The sequence below is a fragment of the Ursus arctos genome, unplaced genomic scaffold (genome assembly GCF_023065955.2).
Source record: "Ursus arctos isolate Adak ecotype North America unplaced genomic scaffold, UrsArc2.0 scaffold_10, whole genome shotgun sequence".
NCBI lineage: Eukaryota > Metazoa > Chordata > Mammalia > Carnivora > Ursidae > Ursus > Ursus arctos.
In genome coordinates, this window is record NW_026622764.1 from 10,016,443 (window position 1) to 10,039,188 (window position 22,746).

The following is a 22,746-nucleotide window of genomic DNA, read 5'->3' on the forward strand; positions in this document are numbered from 1 at the left end:
GATAATACTTTGCAACGTGTAACCTCGTGGAGCTCAAGATCTGAGTAAAATCCCTCAAATTTAACGCTCTGCAAAGTTACACTGTGGTTCCTTTAGACGGTAATTACGTTTAATACCAGATGGTTTTGTGCAATCTGACTTTTCTATAATGAATGAAATAATTTGAAGACTCATAGGCCTCTCTCTTTCATTACAGAAGGTACAGGCTTTTCCCACACCCTTGTTCTGGAACATTAAGAAAGAAGATACGGAGAGAGAGAAGAAAGAAACTGAGGACCCCCTGCTACTATTTCTATAAACAACTAGTGGTGTTTAAAGGCTAATAAAGCTCCAAAGATCTCTCTTATAACCATAATCTTCGGGCCAATTTTAAAATATTTTAGATGGAGGAATGTCAAGAAAAATAGAGACAATTTCTTAAGACATGATTCTCTTCCCTCAACCTCCATAAAAGATTTTATATATATATATATGGCTGTCATACAAGGGGCAATTGAAATTCCACAGCACAAAGGCAATGCAGAGAGAGGGAAAAAAAAAAAAGAATCAATCTTTCATATGTTTTTTTTTCAAAGGCTTGGCAAGAAACCAGGGGTAATATTTTTGCAACTGGGAATGTGTGTTTGCTGAAGAATATTCCCACATTTGAATCATCATCAGGGGTCCTAGTCTTGTTTTACTTTCAAAGGTAGAGAGGGCATAACATTAACCCCAACTGGGAAAAGGAAAATGCCTCACTGTAATTCTCCTCCAGGGAGCAGGAATAAAGGGATTACATATGCCTGCATAATGGAGAATTTCCTCACTCAGACAAGACAAAAGACTTCATTATTTTTCACCAGACACTTGAAGCCTTGTGCCTCCCAGTACCAGAAGACAAGCAGGCAGAGCAATTTTTTTTTATATTAAACCACTAGATGGAGTTTCTAAGAAACTTGCCATTACGAAGAGCTATGGAGAAGACATTGAAGACCTTAATACCATGACGCTATGGTCTGTCCCCTCAGAAAAGCCAGACCATGCCTGAAGTTCGTGGTGTGTGTTTTTAATATTACCAGCTTCACTTTCTGTCTAGGCAACAAATAAAAGAATGTTTTCATCCTGAAAATGTATTTCTTGTATCTTCAGGTGAGACCAAAAGGCATCTAAATTCTAATAAAAAATCTAAAGTGGCAAAATATAACTTAATTGGATATTCAAATACTTCTCCTTCTGACTAGGTCTGTCACTGAGTAACTTCAACGACATGCACATCTCACTTCTTATTGGTAAAGTAATAAAAGTCTCAAACTCCTTACTTACTATTTCAGCACAGTAGTAGATTTCCTGTAAGACACCATATATGGAGACCATGTTCCCAGCGACTGATCAGATCCCCCATTTAAGAAACTGAAATGAGTTCAGCTCTGCCTCATTTTGACTTGCAGGATTCCCTTAATAGCTTCACAGAGAATATGGATTAAAGACTTATAAATTTTCTACTTGCAAGAAACAATGTCTGATTTTTTTTAAATTCCCGTCTCAGGGTCTCATCTGTTGTGGGTGTGAACCCCATTTCTTGAGTAGCATAGTATTCTACCTGGAGATAAAATTAAGATTAACTTCCCCTTTTAAAAGCATATTTCGAACACATGCTGTTCTGTTTGTGATTATTTCCGTGCTTCAGAAGCGTGAAGTGACCAAAAGAGATGTTAAAATATTGGATCTTCACAAAATTTCAAGGCTCATTCATTTCACAAATAATTATTGAGCACCTACTGTGTACAAGGTGAAGTAATAAGTGAGCAATGACAAAGTCAACCCCTGCTCTCTTGGAGCTGTTTGGAGAGAGGCGCGTATAAGGAAACGAAAGAGCAAAGAGGGTGACAGGGCAGGAGCGGGTTCCTGATGGTAGAAGACGAAGCAGATCCTAGGGGACTTTGAAGTCATGCTGAACTTCTAGTCTTTGAAGATTTTAAGACGCAATGATAACTATATGAGTTACCAACTGCTGTGTAACAAGTTACTCCAAAGCTGGGTGATTGAAACAATGCAGATTGACCTCAAAGTCTCGGTCAGAAACCTGGGTGTGGCTTAGCTGGGTCTCTCACTAGGCTGCAGGCATTTTGACTTGCTCGGGAGGAATCCTCTTCCTCACTCACTCTCCCATTCTTAACAAGATTTAGCTCCCCATGAGCAGTCAGATTAATGCTTTGGTTCCTTCCTCACACACTGTCAACAGAAGGCCACCCTCATTCCTTAAGAAGTGGATCTCTCCATTCTGCAGAGGGTGGCAGTCCTCTACCCTCTTAGAATGTTTTAATACCAACCATGACCTGGGACAACATTCCAGCCTGCTTCGGCCGAACCAGCAAGTGGGGGGGGGGGGGGGGCAAGGGACAATGAGGAAGATGAAATGCATGTCTTTTGTGACCTATCCCATCCCGTTGCTTTATATTTGTTAACACCAAGTCACTAAGTCCCGCCCGCATTCTTGGGTTACGCCAGGGCAGGAAAACCAGGAGGTGGGATCAACTGGGGGCCATCTGAGAAACACCCGCGTGGTGACATTGCAGGTGTTCATTTCAGAGATCACTTTGCTCGTGCTAATAACACAACACGTTTATTGAGAGTGGACGCGTGGAGGCAGGTGAAGAGGCTTTGATCAGGGTCAGAACAGAGAAGACTTACCTTCCAATATGGCCTCTTTCACACTCGCTCTTCTGTCCTCCACCCTCTGTAGAATGTTTTAATACCAACCGTGATATGGTTGGTAAATAATAGCAACTAAAATGTAAACAAAGTGTCGGTGCTTCCAAAGACTGGCACGTTCATAATCATAGTAGATCCTCCCAACTCCCTATGAAGTTGGCGGAAAAGGTGTTGTTTTCCCCGCTTTACACAGAGGACACGGGGCTCTGGGAAGCCCATCCCCCGCCTGAGGTCCCACAACCAGCAAAAGCCGAGGTCAGAACTGCGTGGTTCTAAACCTCGTGTGTTCTTGAATTAACTTCTCCATTAGGCGTCCAGTCGAAGGCAGCTTTCTGTCTGAGCTATGCTGCTGGGTGGTGAAAGGATTAACCTATCGTGCTGCTAGAACCTTGCGACTAGCAAGTTCCAGATCCAGCCCCACACCCCCCTCAGCCTCCTGTGCTCTTTACACCTCCACCACTCTACCCTGCACTCACTCCTTCTGTTCATCGCTCTGCCCGTGAGAGTGCCAGCAACCGCTCTTCCTGGGAACACGAGGATGAGTGATCAAATGGTCCTTAAAGAGCTTGCCATCTAATGACCAATGATGACAAAATGCCATAAGCATTGAACAACTTTGGTTAATATGATGCTACAGGAACATGGGACATAAAACACTTTTCTGTGCTTTCACGTGAGTGAATATTCTTTTCTCACTCTATGTTACTTCTCAGAACCCATTTATGTCAAAGTTTGGAATTAGATCATGCATGTCAGAAATACTGTTTGGTTGTTCGCGGTTTGGATTACAGTATATGCTTACGTATGATAAAATTGTATTTCCTTTTAAAAATAATAAAGCAAACACTTACCATACTTTCATGTGAACCTTGGCACATTGTATTAGAGAATGTATAACCTCTTAGTGGAATCCACTCATGCCAGGCTGAAGTGAATAATTTTCTACCAAACCTGTTATTTTCCAAAATAGTAAAATATTTTATGGTATCAAAGAATGTGACAGTGGCTTATGTATAAGGCTGTTTTATTTAGGTAGAAACAACCTAATGTGACCTTCTTTCTATACCTGCTTCAATGTCCAGGTGTCCTCAGGGCGGAAGTATTATGTGGCTTCTTTCCTTTGCTCCCTGCATCCCCCCTCCTACTCCAGATTTATGTCCTACCGTCCGAAATCCTCTCTTCATCCATAGGAGACCCGCTTCTGGCAGCTGGTTCTTTTGTATAATGTAATTGGATGTGTCCCATATGTTTTCTTCAAGACAGATTTATGCATCTGTAGAAGCGTTGTTTCTTCTGTACCATTACCTGTTGTTCTTGTGGGAAAACTATTATAAATAGTTGGTTATTGACTATAGTGGATGCAGTGCCTAAAAAAGGATTTTGAGTTTTAATTTGAGTAAGAGCCACCCCTGTCCTTAGTAGAGGAAAAAAACCTCCAGGAGCCTTCAGATGAAGTGCCCTGCATGTGCCCCCCACTCACCCCTACCCCTGCAAGCTGTCTTCGCCCGAATGTTTATTTAGCAGTTTGCTAGATGAATGTAGCCCCTGGTTTCCCGCTAAGAAACTCTAGCATTTACCAAAGAATTTCCTACTTCAAAAACCACTAGATACTCCCAGGAAAGAGTGAGATAGCCGAGCATTTGGTCTCAGACCCTCAGCGGGTGTTGAGCTGCCAAAGGAAGATGGAGATACTTGTTGACCTTTGTCTTGGCACAGATATGGGGGCAGTGCTGGGGTGTGGGGCTGGCACAGGGGCTCAGAGACAGTCGCCCTGAGCCTGAGGCACTGAAGGTGACCTAACACCGAGGCAAGAGGGCTGCACCTGCCTGATTTCACTTTGCTCAATGGGTACCTTTGGAGTTCCAGGAAAGGAGGCGGCGGGTAAGCAGCCTCTGCCCAGAGGACACGAGGCTCTGGCAGGGGCCCCTCAGTGAGGAAATGAAAACCACCAAGCTGTGTGCTTGGCTCGAGCAGAACTCTGAAGTCACTTGTTACACGATTCAACCGGCCGAGAGTCACTCAGCATTTTGTTCTTTTTCTCGTCATTCTCCGGTTTGAAATTGTACTAACAAACACTGTTATATACACAGAAGAAAGCGATAGGAAGAGGAAGTGAAAGCCAGTGGTTTTCTATATTCTACACGTACGAGGGGTTGTCTCAGTAGGATTCAACACATGTTTTCTGATTGCAGGGTAGAGCTGAAAACCAGCCCCCCGTCACCCTGACCTTCTCGTACAGAGAACAAAGATTCACATGTCACATGCATAGCGGAAACTCCAGCCCATTTTACTGTGATGTTCTGAATTCTCTAGACCCCAGCGGGAAAGAAAGGGCTGATCTTGAGCCCGAGAGGAAAGGGGGGTTGCTTTCTCACCATGCTTCAGCCCGTCGTTGGTGGAGGGGGTAGAAGAGATGCTGTAGGGTGTGGGGTCTTTCCAATAGTGGCTGCACCTCCACGAGCCGCGGAGACCTTCCTGTCTTGTTCAGTCGGAGGACAGAGTCTCAGCAGGGTCCACGGAGCCACCCCAGGGGGCGTGGGTGTGTTAAGTTGACTTGGGCGTTTGGACACCCATGAGGTTCTGGAGTCGGTCGACGTAGTCCTAACTCTTCCCCAGCAAGAGTGCCCGCGCATGCTCAGACTGAGCTGTCAGGCAAATACCAGCAGTCCTTTATCACAGGCAGCCTGAAGCCAGGGGCATTCTTCCATTGCAAACAAAGCAGGGACGGCCAGCTCAAACGTGCACACTGTTATGCATGTTAGGTTGTATGTGTTTTGTATGTAAGCCCTAAGGGCTCAGCTACTTTAGTGGGGGGAGTCTTATGAAAAAAAATAAAGGTTACTAAGACAGTGGCTAAAGGTTAAGCCTTGATGTTTGCACAAATGGCAGGAATCTGTAGATTTGTGCCAAGATGACACTGCTTTCCAAAAAGATGTTCTCCGGATGCTCCATGATTTGCACCTTGGTCCGAAGAACAGCTCTTAGTCTAGATACAGCATACGAGATCGTGCGAAAGCTCTGTGAACCCTGCCTAACTTACAAATGCGTCGTCCTGTAGGACACCATTCTAGTCCTGGAAATAAGCCCATTCTCTGTCTCTCACGGCTATAAATCCTTGGTGTTCGATAAAATTTTGACTTTGGATTTTGTCTCGAAATGCTCCGTGGTGCTTATTAAACTAAGAAGAGTGATGTAGGGGGGATTGCTTCCTGTAACACATTTACAGTCATTGAATTTGCATGATTTTTATAGGTATTTGCCTTAATTATCTTCCTTGGCACCAAAAGCATTTTTAACTACTTGAATATACACGTGATATCGTAAGAGCTGCTTCCAAGTATGCTAAACAGACATGGATCTCTTTCTTGAAGATCTTGACTCTGAGACAGACATTGATAACCTAATTCAAAGCCAATCTAGAAATGTGTTTTAGGAAACATAAGTATGAAAGTTTCATGTAAAGCAGTGACAAAAGTCGTGTGTTCAGGTGTTGAACAAATACGGCATCATAAGATTTGCATATCATAAAATTCTTGCATTTTAAGTCTGTGAGTTTTCTTTGAGATCAAGGTCTTGTCCTCACTTTACCAATAAAAAAACTGAGCCCAAAGGTCACTCACCTAGTCCGTGACAGTGTCGCCTGTGGGACACAGGTCTCTGAGCCTCTGTATTATTTTCTCTCCACTTGACTACTACGCCGAGGGAATTGCTGTCATTTCCAGTTGGAGGGAGCTTTCTGGAAGAGGAATTTTGTTTTCTCTTCCAATCATTCACACCCCAGGTGTTGAGTCACCCAATTATCTTCCCTCATTAGCAAATCTGAAACTACACCAGCCCAGGTATGGTTTCAAGAGGGCACGTTTTAAAAAGTCCTCAGAGTTTCGTGGTTGCAAAGAAAGTGGTAAGCGGTTACCTGTAAGCCACGGGCTTTAGCCTGATGTTTCTCGGGGTATTAATCTCAGCTTTCATTACTTCTCTTTACCAGTCACTTTTGCCTCTAGTTTTATGATTTCCCATTTTCCTGGAGTTCTGCAGAATCGCCTTGAAACATATACTCTGTCATCCCAGAGGCCTGGGTGGACAAATCCTTCCCCAAAGGGCTGTTCTTAGAAACCTCCTGGTCTAAATTCAAAACCAACGTCATGCCGGCCTACGGCGAGGCTGGCCCGACCGCTTGCCGGGTCCTGATGGAAGCTCTCCCCTTGGGTGGGGGGAGGCCGTCGTGGTGGGCGGGAGCTTTCTGCTTATTTCCCAGCACTGCCTCATAGCTCTGACAGCTGTGCTTTGTGAGTGTTCTTGACACCGAGGCTCAAGCCCCTTTTCTTTCATGGTTATGTGTCATTTGCTGTGTTTTGCCTTATCACTGGTGTTTCCTTAAAAATAATAAGAGTAATGAGCAGTTATGTATTATTCATCCCAAGGGTACAGATCATGCATTTATCTCGGGCTCCTTTTTTTTTTTCCCCTAGAGCTTGCACTCGACAGCGCATGCTGAGCGGATCATTTGAGGGCCAGCCAGCAAAGGAAAGGTCAATTCTCAGTGTACAGCATCATATCCGCCAAGAGCGCAGGTAAACACACCAGGAGACAAAGCTGCAGAGAAACCAAGGAAAGGAGTTTTTCAGGCAATGCGCTCTGGGCACAGCCCCGGTTAGCAGACAGGCGAGCGGGAGCTTTGTTCTATTTGCTGATGGCAACAATAACGAAACTCACAATCAGATTCAAAGAGGCAAAAAAATCTTTCAAAACCCTTTTCCTTGGTGATGGCCAAATTCTTACTTTTAAGACCAGAAGGAAAAATTCTGCAATTTGCTAGATGGGATCAAAGGCATTTGAATAAACAAAAGCTTTCGCTACAAAAAGAAGTAATAAGCATTCGTGACGGAATCAGAAAAGTTACTTTATTTTGTTCTTATAATGGTCATTGCTCAAAAGTCAAAATTTGGTCTTGGAGGTATTGACCGGTTGGTTGTGGTTGTTTTAGGTCACTGAGACATGGATCCAATAGCCAGAGGATCAGCAGGGGAAAATCTCTGGAAACCCTGACTCAAGATGTAAGTTCTAAGCGATGCATCGGATTTGGGAAGCATGATTATGAAAATGCATGTAAATTCCTGTTTAGGACATTGCAGAGCCTGGGTCCTTCTATCACATTGTCCTGTCTCCGTAGGACTTTATATAAGAGGGAATCAGGGAACTCAGGAAGCAAATTGAATGGCCAGTACGAAAGAGTGACCATTAACTGTTCAAAAATCCAGACATCCCACAAAGCACATGTCTTCATTAAGACAGCAACACAAAAGTGACGTGTCACTTGCCTTTGACTGATATTAAAGATATTTAAAGCATTTTATAGAATTGATGTGTATCAGTAACTTTAAACCTTTACTAAAATGTCCAAATATTCTAGAATATAGATCTAGTATCTATAACCTCAGGGCTTTACCTACTAGGAAATAAAATCTTATTTCTAGAAGAATTTTTCTTTCAAAGATTGCATACTATTTCCCAAGAATTTCTTTGCTTTTAGACTCTAGCTCATTCGTTGATTTATTAACTGACTCAAAAAAATATTTACCAAGTGTTGATTATGTGCCAGTCCCTGTTCTAAGTGGGGAGGAGCAGTGGGGAAACAAGACAAAACCTCTGCCTTCCAGGAACTTACATCCCAGTAAGAGAAACAAAACCTAAGCTAGGAAACAAATATATAATCTTTTCTGGAAGTGTTTTTTACTTATTTTCCATCATGTCTTCATTGCTGTGACAGTTTTGCTCTGCATTATAAAGAAAAATAAAATGATGTAAAGAAATCAAAAGTATAGATTTGGGGCCAGAGAATGTTTGAGAAGATGGTCAGTGTTCGTACCTCTGTCTTAGACCAGAGACCCGAACGAAGAGAAGAAACAGGCCACATGAAAACCCAGGGAAACCCACCGAGACAGAAGTCTAACCTCTGGGTTAGACTCAGCAGTAGCTGTACCATGCCGAGATTTCTAAGAGCCTTCCTTGCAAAGTCCATATTAAATAATTATCATTGGTGACGCTGTCATTAAAATATAGGTCTTGAGTCTAGCTAAATTGGCTAAGAAAGCAGAATCCTGAATGTTCAGAGCCAAGGATGGCATTGGAGAAAGGATGTCTAGCAAGAGAACGGTAGCAAGCCTTAGGGTTTTTTGGGTTTTGTCTTTTTCACCACTTTACCTCTCATTTCTTGAGTTTCTGGAGTTTCCAGAATAATCCAACTGCTTTCATTCGGTAGCAACTGCTATCTTAGAGTAAATTCTCCTAAGTAAGTGTTCCAGGCACAACTGACACTAGAAGTTGGTGATGAGAACACCTGATACCATCATCACCCATTTTACAAGGTTCTAATTAGTGTGCACATCTGTTAGCACCATGATTTTTAAGCCAGAGCTCTGTCTGATATGATCTCCCATATTGTTTACATGAAATTGTGATTGGATCCAACACATGGCCTATGTACACATAATTTGGGGCCAGGCATGTTGCGTGGAGAAAACTTCGAGGAGAAAATTCAAAGAGGCAACACTAGTTCAAAGCACTTTCCTTCAGTGTGATTCACTAGAAATACATAGTATAAGGAGCCAAATTAGAACATGGCTTTGAAAGCATGTGTTTAAGTATACACAACAAAAGGCCCTACCTGAATAGTCTCAATTCCAGAGGCTTAGCTCTTTTTCAAAGTCTTTTCATTCTATTTATTTCACAGACGTTTAATGAAAACCCATCCCCCACCTTCTCCATAGCAAAAGGTGATGAGACTCTGCTAATTTCCTAAGAAATCATTCCTGATATCTTTTCCTCCATAACAGAAGCAATTTAAAATAGAGAGTTTCATCTATCTCACTTATTCCAAATGATAGAAGATACAGATAATGAAATCTAAGGAATACTTGCGACAATATCTATCAGGTTATTTGAGCAATGGCTGCCCATGTCCCAGGGAGTGAGAACCAGAGTTGGGGTCCTGCATGATCAGGCCCCCTCCCACCCCTCTGATCTCAGTGTCTCCTACCCTGGTGCTTGCCCTCTTGTCTGAACCCACAGGGCATCTTGGCTGTTCCATGTCCACACAACTGTTCCCTGTGCATGAGGACCCACCCCTCCTCTGGAAAAGCGCATTTCTGCAGATACCCGGTGGCCTGCAGATCCTTCTCATCTTTGCTCAAATAACAGCTTCTTATTGGGGCCTGTTGTGACTGTGACTGGTCTGCTCTGTCCCCTTTGGTTTTTACCATAGCACTAAACATCTTCTAACCCCCTCCCATATTGTGATTCAGTTTTTATCTGTCTCCCCTGACTAGATTGTCAGCCCCACAAGAACTGGATTTTATCCTTTCTTTTTGCTTTTTTGTCATATCCCCAGCACTGTAGTGCCTGGCACATAATAGGTCCTCAACAAATACTTTTATTGGAAAAAAATACCCTTTAGACGGAAAAAAATACCCTTGCTAAGATGACTGTGGTCATTAAAAATATATATATTACAATAAAGATATTTATTTCAGCTTTTCTAAAGATGATCTTTCTGGGCCTTCAAAAAAAAATCTTCCCTTTTGATATGCCCCCTTTTATTGTATTTCTAGCATTCCAATACAGTGAGATATAGAAATGCACAAAGAGAAGACAGCGAAATCAAGATGATCCAGGAAAAAAAGGAACAAGCGGAAATGAAACGGTACGGGGCTCTATGGTCTTCCTGGGCTCTCGCTCTGGAATGGCGGCCTTTCCCTCAGCCTCACTGTACGTGAATCTCCCCTTCCAGGAAAGTGCAGGAGGAGGAGCTGAGAGAGAATCACCCATACTTCGACAAGCCACTGTTCATCGTTGGACGGGAGCACAGGTTCAGAAACTTCTGCCGGGTGGTGGTCCGGGCACGCTTCAATGCGTAAGTACACTCCATTTCAGCCAGGTGTTCGGCCTGCGTCGTACAAACAGCAGGGGGGGTGTCATACGACGAAGAAGGAACATGTAATCCTAATGGGGTCACAAAATAAACCGTGGGCTAATTAATCATGCTGCTCCTCTTTGCCAAGCGGCCGACCAGGTGGGAAACAAACAAAGGTTGCAAGTCGTTAACATTTATATAAAACTCACGTGTATAAAACACTGAACAGCCATTTTTATGTGCTCATCTTTAACAGTCACCCAATACATTCCTGTCAGTGTGACTAACTCCACATTTTGTTTCGGAAATACTGAACCAAGAGTAGACTGAATGACGTGGGGAAGGTCATTGCCCACACCTTCTTTCAGACTTGTAGTTTCTTTGTGGATTGTCCTAGAAAAATGTAAAATAGAAATAAAGTTGACCACTGCTGCCATTGCCAGTTGTTATAAGAAGCAACCCCACTGGCCAGTGTCTCTGTCTCCACCCATGTGGGAGGAATGGGTAAGAGGCTGTCGGTATGGTCGATGGTCGACCAGGAGGACACTGCATTTGTGACGCCCCAAGCTAATGTTAGCAGGCAACCAATGGATGAAATGGAATTTTTGTCCCGCATAACTTTAGTAAATATCCTGAAGACTTTAAGAGTCCTGGAGAAAGTGTGAAAGATTTCCATCTAAGTAGTTGGATCTTTCCTGATGGTATTATTAGAGCATATGATAATCACTATCTGTTATGGGCTGAACTGTGTGTGTTCCCTTGCCAAAAATTTGTATATTGAAGCTTTACCCCTAGTACCTCAGAATGTGACTTTATTTCGAAATAGCCTCTTTAAAGAGGTACTTAAATTAAAATGAGGTGATTAAGCTGGGCCTTAATCCAATATGACCGTTGTCCTTATAAGAGGAGGACATTTGGACATACTTACAGAGGGGAGACAATGTGAAGACATAGGGAGAAGATGGACATCTACACACCAAGGAGGGAGACCTGGAACAGGTCCTTCCCTCACAGCCTCCAGAAGGAAGAACCCTGCCCTCACCTTCCTCTCAGACTTCTTGAGAGAAAATGTTTCTGTTGTTTAAGCTACTCGCTTTGTGCTCCTTTGTGACAATAGCCCTAGGAAACTAATACAGTGTGGTAATATTTCAGGGCTGGAAGACACCTCAGGAGCCATTTGGCGTCATTTGTATACCCCCTCCTCCAACAGAGGAGGACATTTTAGGTTTGCTAGCGCATAGCTGTCTCTGACTGGCAGCCTAGTGTTCTCTCAGCTGTTCTAGAAAGACCCTTACCATTTAAAGCACCTGAGTCATAATGATTAAAAACTTGCCTGAGTTTTCACACAGTAAAGAAAGAAGCCAGTAGTTTAGAGTTGATTTGATCAGTTCCTCAAGTGAGTGTTTCATCTGGAATTACCCTGTTGGCTGCCTCCATGCTAACAACTAATTGCTAATTCTCCACTCCATTTAGCGTGGACTTACTCTCCTTTTGTCAGCTCTGCAGCTCATGTGGGCCGAGGAAGACTCTTGTAATTGAGAGCCCACACACACAGACTGTCAGGGGCTTCACTGAAGATTGATCACGGGCTCCCCGAAAGTGAAACTTAGAAGTGGGGGCCTTAAAAAATTCTATATAAATCACTCCACAAGATCACAGTTAAACACAGGGCGGGGGAGCTGTATTTAATTTCTGGAGGTTTAATTGAACAATCATGAGGGAATTCTTGAACAGCTAAGGCAGAGATTTTAACGGAGTGTTTTTAAATGGAAGTCAAAGTTTTGTCACATCCATGTCAGAAATTGTTGATTGGAGTCATGAATTCTGACATCAAGTATTTTGAGAAATTTTAAACTTTACTTTCACAAACATCAAACTCTTCTGATTTTTCTGTCATCTAATGTTCTCTGCCTTTGAAAGTCACACAGTTCCAGGAAATGTAATTTTACAGAGGATATAAAAGAGATTTTAGGTAGATAAGAGGTTTATAAATACCACGCTGCCAAGTGAGAACACGCTTGCTATGTCGCAGAATGCTGTGTTTGCTGTCTCTTACAGATCTAAAACCGATCCCGTCACAGGAGCTGTGAAAAATACGAAGTACCATCAACTTTAGTAAGCATCACAAAGCCTGTTTTCCATGCACATTTGAAATCTCCATGTACTATTTTATGCTGCATAAAAATGTAAAGATCCCCTTTATTTTCTTGCCATATCGTGCTAGGAAATAGACAATGGGGGGGGTTTCAAAAAAAAATAAAAACAACGCCAGTTACATTTGTAGAATCACAGAAGGGTCATCTCACCTGCACGGCCTTCTCTGCAGCATCCGTTTCTCAGCTTTGTTTGGTCTTTGGCAGTGATTTGCTGGGATTGGTGACTTACCTGGACTGGGTCATGATCATCGTAACCATCTGTTCCTGCATTTCCATGATGTTTGAGTCCCCCTTTCGAAGAGTCATGCACGCCCCAACTTTGCAGGTACGGCTGCCGAATCTCAGCCCACAGCTCAGCGGAAAACCCTGGGCTGCGGCTCTTCCCTTCCTGGTGACCCAGCTGCCTCTTGCCCATTTCAGATCGCCGAGTACGTGTTTGTGATATTCATGAGCATTGAGCTTAACCTGAAGATTATGGCCGATGGCCTATTTTTCACTCCAACTGCTGTCATCAGGGACTTTGGTGGAGTCATGGACATATTTATATATCTTGTAAGTCTCTGGTTACTTCCTAAATGGAAGCTGTTGTGGCTTTGTGAACTCTCCTGCCTTTCTGGGTACAAGAGAAAGATACGCGCGTTCCAGAGGTTTAGATGCCATTACTGAGTCTCAGGTAATCTACTAAAGGCAAATGAAGCGCGTGCATGTAAAAATCTAAATGAGAGGCATTAAAAATTTCCATGGATACGGTCCACATACATCAACCACACTCTTACACACGTAAGATACACATTGATAAGGCCTAAAACAGAAATCTCGTTTGCACCCCACAATCCTGTGGCTCCCATATTTAAAAAAGAAAAAAAACCCACCTCCATCATGTAATTGATTGATGAGCTCCTCGTTGCTAAAAGCAAGCTAACGCAAGAGTGCTTGGACCTTTCTTTCAATTCCAATATACAAAATACCTGGAGAGACAAGGTGACCATTCAGCTGTCCGGTTCAAACTAAACTGGGAAACCATAGAAAGGGACTCAAAGACATTTCATTTTTTCTGTATGTCCGAGAGGGCGTACAATCAATGTCTTTTCCAATAACAGGGAGAATCATGACCACTAACATGCAGTATCTTCAGATTGTCAATAAAATAGTGAGAATCAGGTCAAGCGCAAGACTTAGTATCCTTGATCAAAGGAATTTTAACCTGCGCCTCCAGTGCGTAAGTTAAAATAAGGAGCAGAATGCACCGGGGTACACACAGTGTGGGCACCCCCATTTCACGCCTGCGAACAGCTGACGACTTTTCTTTTGGAGCCACTAGCAGGTGTAGATTGGGTTCGGAGTTCAGAGGTCGAATATGCACCTGGTGAATGCTTGTCCTATGGGCCATGTGGAATCTCTGCTCAAGGAAAGTTGTATGCAGTTGGCTCTCAGACAGTGTGGGTAGCGAAGGATAAATTGTATAAATTCTAGGGGTTTCTTTTCCCCTTGCTAGGTGAGCTTGATATTTCTTTGTTGGATGCCTCAAAACGTACCTGCTGAATCGGGAGCTCAGCTTTTAATGGTTCTTCGGTGCCTGAGACCTCTGCGGATATTCAAACTGGTGCCCCAGATGAGGAAAGTTGTTCGAGAACTTTTCAGCGGCTTCAAGGAAATTTTCCTGGTATGTTACACTTACCTTTGCTTCCAGTCCACACAGCCCCGCTCTGTGATGAAGCTAACAGGGGGCACAGGGAGCCTCGCTTGCCAGGGGCAAGTCTACGACCTTGTTCTAACAAAACACAACACACATTCGGGAACTTTACCCACACATGCTCTGCCTTGTTGGTATGTCTGATTCAATGAACATTTTTAGTAAAAGTACGATGAAAGGAAGAATCCAAGAGGTTGTCTTTGCTAACACTTCCATTCCTAACTCATCACCCTAATTTTTATTCTGGTTTTCATTTCCTTATCTAGAAATTAAAGATAAGATTCAACACCACCTATCACGAATATTAGCAGTTAACACCTTGGGCTCCTTATTTCATTTTGTATGTCCCCAATTTCTTACAGCACAGACTTTGTTTCCGGTCTTTGGAGTGTTAACATAAAGCAACTTCAAAAAAATGTAACATACAAGCATACCCCACTTTCCGTACCCTCAGGATACAGTAATGAACACTTGAAAATGGGGAGAAAACATTCTTTTTAGTGGGGCAGTCCCGACTGAGGGTCTTCCAAGAGCAGGGCTGCAGGAAAAACCGATGAGTAGGCAGCTCGTTGCTCACAATCGTTACAGAAAGATCTATGCCTTACAAAGGAGTGATCAAAGGATTCTCTTTATTATTGATGAGTTCTGCTCGAGCATGGAAAATATGAATTAATTTACATAAGCTTATTTTACATCTTGCTTTCTAGAAACACACCCACAGGGAGAGAACAGCTGTAGCTGCAGTTGATTCTCGGGTAATTTAAAGACAGGTTGTGATGTTTCTATAGGTACAGAATCGCTAATATTTTTTTAAAGACGTATTTGAAATCCCGTATTATCTTTGCGCTAAAACCACAACACGGTAGCTTTTCACACAGCTGGAACCCAAGGAAAAAAGGGTGTCACCTGACTGCTATTGTATGTGCGTCTTGGAGCCTTGGTAGAATTTAGCAGAGAATCTATTTGTGCGTTTCTCCTGATGATGTTTCTGTGTGACTTTAGGACATTTAAGGTGTATGTTTAGATTATTCTCCCAGCACAGGTCAGGGGCTTTGTTCAGTGTTTTTACCCTCTGCCACTTTTCGCGGCTGACACCGAGGCACCGTCCAGCAGAGGGAGCACCAGTCAATTAACAGATTTGCTTTTTCGGACCGAAGGCTCTCACCTGCTTTGGATGTCCTCACTGCTCACAAGAGAGCACATTCACTCTCTCCCTAATTTATGCTCTGCTGATAGAGGTAGGAATCCATTTGGAGAAAATGAGGGAAATATAATCATTCAAACACTTTTCTTTGGTTCTATTAAAGTCTCGATTTCAAAATCAGGAAAACCCAAGTCATATCAAAAATACCTTAGCCCGTTTTCTTACCTGAAAGTCACGTGTTTTTATTCTAAAAATCCACAAGCTGTTGTTAATTCCCTTCTTTTTGCATTCCAGCAAGGCTAATTGAGTGACCCGAGGTGGGAAAGTTAGATGATATCCTGAAAAGACCAAGGATTTCATACCACTTTATCTGAAAAGCCGTGTGTCCCCATCCCTGTTCAAATCAAGCCTACTGTTGACTTTCTTACCCAGAGATATGATGTCTCACCGATTTTTTTCAGGTCTCCATTCTTTTGTTGACACTAATGCTTGTTTTTGCAAGCTTTGGAGTTCAGCTTTTTGCGGGAAAACTGGCCAAGTGCAATGATCCCAACATTATTAGAAGGGTAAGATACTGCTTTCTGTCTTTTGGGATTAAAATTGGGGTAGTTCACCACCCCTCCGTCAGCACGTGCTGAGGCTACTTTGAGGACCCCCTCACAAAACTAAGAATTCTCTTCCCACCAACTCCTTTTCAAGCAGGCACTGTGTCTCTCTGGCTAGCACAGGATCGTGAGATTAAAAGCACACCCCAGATTATTCTACTCTCTCCTGCTGGTCCCGTGTGAGCCTCTGTTGACACCTTTGGCACAGCCACCCAAGATTCCAGATGCTTGTAGCTGTGAGTCTCAGACACTCTCCCTTTGGGCCTCCCTTCACTTAATCCTGCCTCTGTTGTCACAGAAAGCTCATATCAGCAAACACCACCCCCCAGAAAGGACAAGAGGCAAAATTTAACTGTCATACCGTTGTTCATTGCTTCTCCATTCCAGCTTTCTCTCCACTGGGAAGTCTAGAATCTTCCCCAGTAAGACAGCTAACAAAGAGCCAAGCTTGACCACTTCTGCTATTGCCCTTTGCCTTATCTTTCGTCAGTCAGTGTTAGTAAGAGGAGGCCAGCTCCTGGACAAGCCTAGTGTTTCAGTAGCTGAACATAATGACATGAACACATTGCATCTTGGGTAAGGTGGAAGCTCTCCTCCAAATGCCCTCTCAGAGACTTAGGTCCTTTTGTCTTCCTTCTTTGTCCACCCTTTGCTGTCTTCAGAGTCTTCTCTCTTTAGCTGGCAGATAGAAGCGCAGAACCACCTCCATATTTGGGGGTTACAGGCTGAGCCTCGAGGCAGCACACCTCATTTCAACCAGTTTCACTGGAGAGAGCATGGCCTCCCAAGGCCAGATGGGAGAATGCCATAGGTAACTGATGTAGCCTGCAGAAACACCGGACAAGTACGGTTATAATTCGCCATCACTGCTACACTCTCAGCGCCCTTTCTCTTAGGATTCTGCCCTGTGGTGCAAGTAGATTAAAAAGTGAGCCACGCACTGCTTATGCACAAACAGCAAAAGCACTTCCTCTTCCATCCAGGTAAAATAATGCCTTCAGTCCATTAAAATGCATGTACCCAGAAGGCCTAGTGGGCTTAACTATAATACCTATTTCTCCATTTCCAGCATATATGGCTATCTAATACAGATTTTTCATTGGTACCAATTATAGAAATTGTTCATTCTCTAATGGTTATAAAATACAGGTCACGTCTTTGTCCAGTCAAAATCCATTATCGATTATGTTACAGCGAGGATTTTAGGAAGTGGCAGAGCAGAAGAGACACACTAGGTGGGGCACCACCTGTGTCCTCAGATGTTTCCGGAACTTCAATAAGCCTGAGAAGACATAACAAGGAACATGGCATAAAGGTCATGGTGAACCAAATTGGCTAACGAGGGAGGTGATAAAGAGCTGATGCGTTTACCCGCACGCTCGAGTCAGGAAAGAAGGGTTACTTTAGAATCACACTGAATGGAGGCCAGAAAGATGACAACATTTCAGGATGAAGCCCAGGAGGAATCTTGCAGGTCTCAGAATCTTAATAATGGCCTAAGTGCATTGTGATTTTCCACTATCTACTCATACCCACACCAAGCTGGAGATGGAGGTACGAGGTTAAATAACTTGTCCAAGGCCAAAATAAGTGGGGAAGCTATGATTCATGTCTAGGCAGCCGGGCCACATTGTCCATGCTTTTAACTAAGATGCCAGGACACCTCACCCCATCAAAGGTGAACTCCTGCAGGCTCAGAAAGAAACTGGAAGAGACGGTAAGGCCAAATATGTCAGGGAGCCTCTATTTGACCTACCGCCACACAGCCAACAGGAATAATGTTGTAGATGAACGTGTAAAGTTACTGCGAGCAGATAACTGCAATATATTTTAACTGAAGAATTGGCCTATGGAAGGGTACAAACTGTGCCATCTCACACATGCATAGGAAAAGAGACTGGAAGGGTATATACCCAAACGTCAACTGTGTTTGTCTTTGGGTGACTGCAGGTAAGTTTCTCCATGCCTTTGAAGTTAAAGAGGTATTATTTGTGTAAGAAGGCTGTTGTTTTAAAGGATGTCATTGGTAATCCGAAGAGAAATAATGTTGGCATTAACTAAACTACTGTAAATAAGAATGGAGAGGAGGCCCAAGCAGGACAGGGGAAAGCCGTAGACAACCCTGAGATCTTTGTCCTGGGGTTGACAAGGTGCTGGTCCATGGACAGAAATGGGAAAGGTAGGAGGAAACAAGGTTGAAAGTTGAAGGTGACTTTAACCAGATCAAAATGTGAAGTTCTGTTGAAGTATCCAAGTGTATACACGATACCCAGGAAAGGGGTTTAGTTTCAAAATATGACAATCACAGTCAAAGATGCAAAGATAAGACAAAAAGAATAAAGACAGAAAATGAGTGAAAAACTCCTTACTCGTGTCTTAAAATCTTTGAAAAATACTGTTATTGGAAATATAATTCACATACTACACAATTTGCCACTGGAAGTGTACAATTCGATAGTTTCTAGCATGTTCAGAGTTGTATAATAGTCAGGTTTAGAACATTTTTATTGCCTCAAAAAGAAACACTGTTTTTGAACTTTTCCCCTCTATACCCTTATCCCCCTGACACCCCCATCCCCAAACAAACCACGAATCTACTTTCTGTCCCGATAGAGCTCCTCGTTCTGGACTTTTATATGAATGCAGTCACATAACATGGTCACTAGTGATGGGCTTCTTTCATTTAGCCCAGTGATTTCAAGCTTCACCCACGTTGTTGCATGCGTCAGCACGTCATTCATACTACACGACGTTCTCTTTATGTATTCGCCCACTGATGAACGCTTGGATTGCTTCCACCTTTTGACCATTATAATTGATGCTATTTACAATAATAACGACATAAACATTCATGAACAGGTTTCCACGTAGATATCTGTGTTCATTTCTCTTGGGTAAAAATCTAGGGGTGGAATTGCTGGGTCCTCCGGTAATGCTTTGTTTCGTCATTTGAGGACCCGTCACACTATTTTCCAACGTGGCTGCACCATTTCCCCATCCCATCAGCAGCGTGTGGGGCATGGGGGTGCCAGGGGGATAAGGGTGTAGAGGGGATTCCAATTTCTGCACATCCTTGTCAAAGCTCATTATTTGACTTTTTGATTATAGCTTCTTAGTGGGTGGGAAGTGGCATCCCATCATGGCTTTGGTTTGCATTTCCTGGCTAATGACGCCGAGCACATCAGCCATTTGTGTGTCTTCCTGGGAGGAATGTCTGTTTGGATCCTTTGCCTACTTGTGAATGTTTCCAGCGCGAACTTTTACTACTCACTTCTGCAGTCCTTGTCCCTGTTTGCTGGGTGGCTGTGCACATCACTGTTGTCACATAAAAAACCTTTGCTATTCTAGGTTAAAAGTGTTTCTTATCTTTGATCTTTTAGGAGTTCATTGTCTGACTAGGCACCCTCACCTCCTTTTTTTTTTTTTTTTCCTATTTTAGGAAGATTGTAATGGCATATTCAGAATTAATGTAAGTGTGTCCAAGAACTTAAATTTAAAATTAAGACCTGGAGAGAAAAAGCCTGGATTTTGGGTGCCCCGTGTTTGGTAAGCATATCAGAAAAAGATCCTGAAGAATGCTATATTTGTCAGTATAAGGTTTTAAATCAATATAATATGGCATGAAAAGTAATTTTGCTAAAGGTGCCAAGATGATTTTAAGGAATACAAGGCAAAGCACTGAATTACCACAGGATGCAAAAATACAGGAAATGAGCGAGTAAGTGGCACACTGAGTCCCGTGTTGCTTCATGGAACTAAGGGATTATCACCCCAGTATTTTTCTAATACTTTGAAGTGTGTATCTCGATTCACATGGCATTGGAAATTAGTGAGGCTTAAAAGACAAAGATTTTCTATCAAATTAAACTAAACTCATCCTGAGTTTATATCTTTAAGGGAGAATCTGATATCCTCATAATAGTTGTAGAGAAGCCCAAATCATAAAGCTGTTTCCATTTTAAAACCCATTTACATTGAAGGATTTCCATTATGGAAACACTGGAAAGGAATAATCAGGAACACAAATGATTATATCTAACTTTCTCTTTAAAATTCATTTTTCTTGAAAATGAGTTTTCAAAGCATTTACATCAAAGCTAGAAGTGCCTAGTACCTTCTTTCTCATCCAGTTTACTAATGACCATGAATGAAATCTCTCAGTAGGCTTCATTGATGAACTGAGTGTCCTATTAACTTCATTTGTCCTTTTAAGTAGTCCTCTGTTTTCTTTTTATTTCATTTTCCCTCTTAGAATAACAAGTGAGCCACAGCGACGACTGTTTTGTCACAATTTGTGTGCTCTATGAAATGTCAGCACTCTTTCAAAGAAATTGCATTGCACCCAGTTGTACCCTTAGGACTCATTGTTACCAGCTTTGGCATTTCTCTAATGTGAAATTCGATTTTATAAACAATTCAGTACAATTTATACTGGGTTTTAATTTGTTTAAATACTGAAGAATTATGAAAAAAAAAAGATGAATTTGGATGTGTGGCTTGAGCCGGAGAGGGAAGTACACAACACATGGAGATACCCTTATCCTAGTGCTTACTAGAAAAGCAGTCTAATTTACATTAAAATAAAATATTAAAGAAGCATAAAGAGTTTATTTTTTGTGAGGTGAAAATGCATATTATACCATACATAATTTATTCATATCAAGATTTCAAATGAGATTTTTTTTTCCTACTGTTTTGGAATTTTGGCAAATCCTCAAAGCTGAGGTCACTAGGAGATAAAGTTTGATTATATTCCAAAGAGAGCACATGCCAGTCCCAGCAGCACTGACTAAAAGATTGTCCACCTCCATCACCCAGCTCCTGTAAAAGGAAACACTACGCTCAGAGACAGGGTCATGGAAGTGAATGAATTCAGTAGACAGTGCTGTGGCTTCTCTCCCTTCGCTGTGGGAGGAGGTCAGGGGTGCTTGCCTCCTCAGCCAAGTGAGGCCCCCCATGGGGACTGCTTCATGTCGGAGACCGGCAAGGCGAGAAGAGACGCTCGCGTAGGCAAGCTGCCCTTCACCATCTGTCAGGGCAAGGGTGTTGGGTGTTCCTGGAGGCTCCAAGTCATCAGTGCCTGGGGCCACCTGATCTGAGCCATCTTGATGGAACTCTGCTGCAAAGGGCTATGTGTTGGGGAGAGGGTGCTCCTCCCGGAGGGGCTGTGGGGAAGTTTCCAGGAACGAGAACTGAGGAATCACGCAAAGATGACCCTCAGCAGGAATGACACAGTAGGCACCCTCACACTGGGGAGTGTTTCAAAATACAGTCTATTAATAGAAAATCTGAGGTATAGTAGAGCCAACAGATCAAGGGACAATTACCAAGGACGAGCTAGTTTGTTACTCATAGCTCCCAAGACGAAGGGGGGGGGGGCACAGGGAAGCACCAGGGTCAGTCACGAGGCGCAGGGGAACTGTGGGCAGGAGCCTTTATTGTGGTTTCCCTGAGTTGGAATGGGTGAGTCGGGGCAAACAGGCTGAGGATTGGCTCGCTGAGGAACTTCAGTGAGCTCTCGGACACGGGGGCTGTTCCTAGTGTGCTGGTACCTGGCGATTAGGGCAGGGGGATGGTGGCCCGGAGTGTGGAAGCTGATAAAGGAGGTAGTTGGGGCTGTGGACTCTGGGTTGGTTGGTCTGTGTTTGAAAAGCAAGCCCTAAAAACAACTCCTCCCAAGGAGGTGGGAGGGTGATGAGGGACATAGGAGGCCAAGGCAGGGCGATTCGGGTATTTTATCGAGCTGTCCAGAGTGAAGTGTGCCCATCATAAGCATGTAGCACAGATGTTAAAGTATCAAGTTTACAGAAGGTAGGAACATGGCAGACAACACGCTCAGTGAAAAGAATAGCTGTGGGACCAGAGCAGCAGTGGCCAGTGTCCACCAGTGTAAGATACATGGACTTGAATTCCATTTCTAAGTCCAACTGCATCACACGCCCATCTTGTAAGAATCAGATGGTGGCCTGAAGGGGAGGAGGAGACGGAGCGGCCTGTGCTCTTCTTCCCTCCTCAAGCCGCGGATCAGGCTGAGTGGCTAAGGAAGGGGTTCTTGTACAGGTCATGAGAACAGAGGTTTGATGTAGAACGGAGTGGGCTTTTTAGAATGAGACTCATCTTATATAACTGAAAGTGACCAAAAAGCTTTGGGATCTCCACGATGTCAGGAAGGGAGCTAGAACCCTCTAGAAGGCAGTGTTGGGAGAAAAGTAAACCTGGTTCCAACCACACGCTCTGGCATTCAGCCTGTTCCATAAAACCAGCTACCTGTGATTTTAGAAATTCAAATGAACTGACATGCAGTATTTCATGTAAGTTATTATTAGGGTTTTCAAGTTTGACAGCACTTTAAAAGCATAAGCTGATAGAGGAGGTGTCACTTGAATACCATTACAATAGGGCTTTTCCATTTGTTCAGAATATTGTGACGTGGGTTAGTTTTAGGGAAATAAAAATCTTCTGTCAAACGTGATGTAACCGTGATGATTTTCACATTTTCCTTCTTTAGTAGGCTCATCAAGGTTAGAAGCAGAAATGTTATAATTTTA

General features: G+C 43.0%; 1 protein-coding gene across 1 annotated transcript in view; it reads left to right on the forward strand.

The window, feature by feature from the left end:
* NALCN (sodium leak channel, non-selective) overlaps nt 1-22,746 on the forward strand; it is a 300,199-nt gene that overhangs the window by 247,855 nt on the left and 29,598 nt on the right. The window contains exons 19-28 of the mRNA XM_044381929.3: nt 7,161-7,262; nt 7,676-7,745; nt 10,299-10,390; nt 10,478-10,600; nt 12,659-12,715; nt 12,961-13,081; nt 13,177-13,308; nt 14,252-14,419; nt 16,055-16,159; nt 19,638-19,744. Coding sequence (XP_044237864.1) covers nt 7,161-7,262; nt 7,676-7,745; nt 10,299-10,390; nt 10,478-10,600; nt 12,659-12,715; nt 12,961-13,081; nt 13,177-13,308; nt 14,252-14,419; nt 16,055-16,159; nt 19,638-19,744 — 1,077 coding nt within the window. The remainder of the gene's footprint in view (nt 1-7,160; nt 7,263-7,675; nt 7,746-10,298; nt 10,391-10,477; nt 10,601-12,658; nt 12,716-12,960; nt 13,082-13,176; nt 13,309-14,251; nt 14,420-16,054; nt 16,160-19,637; nt 19,745-22,746) is intronic.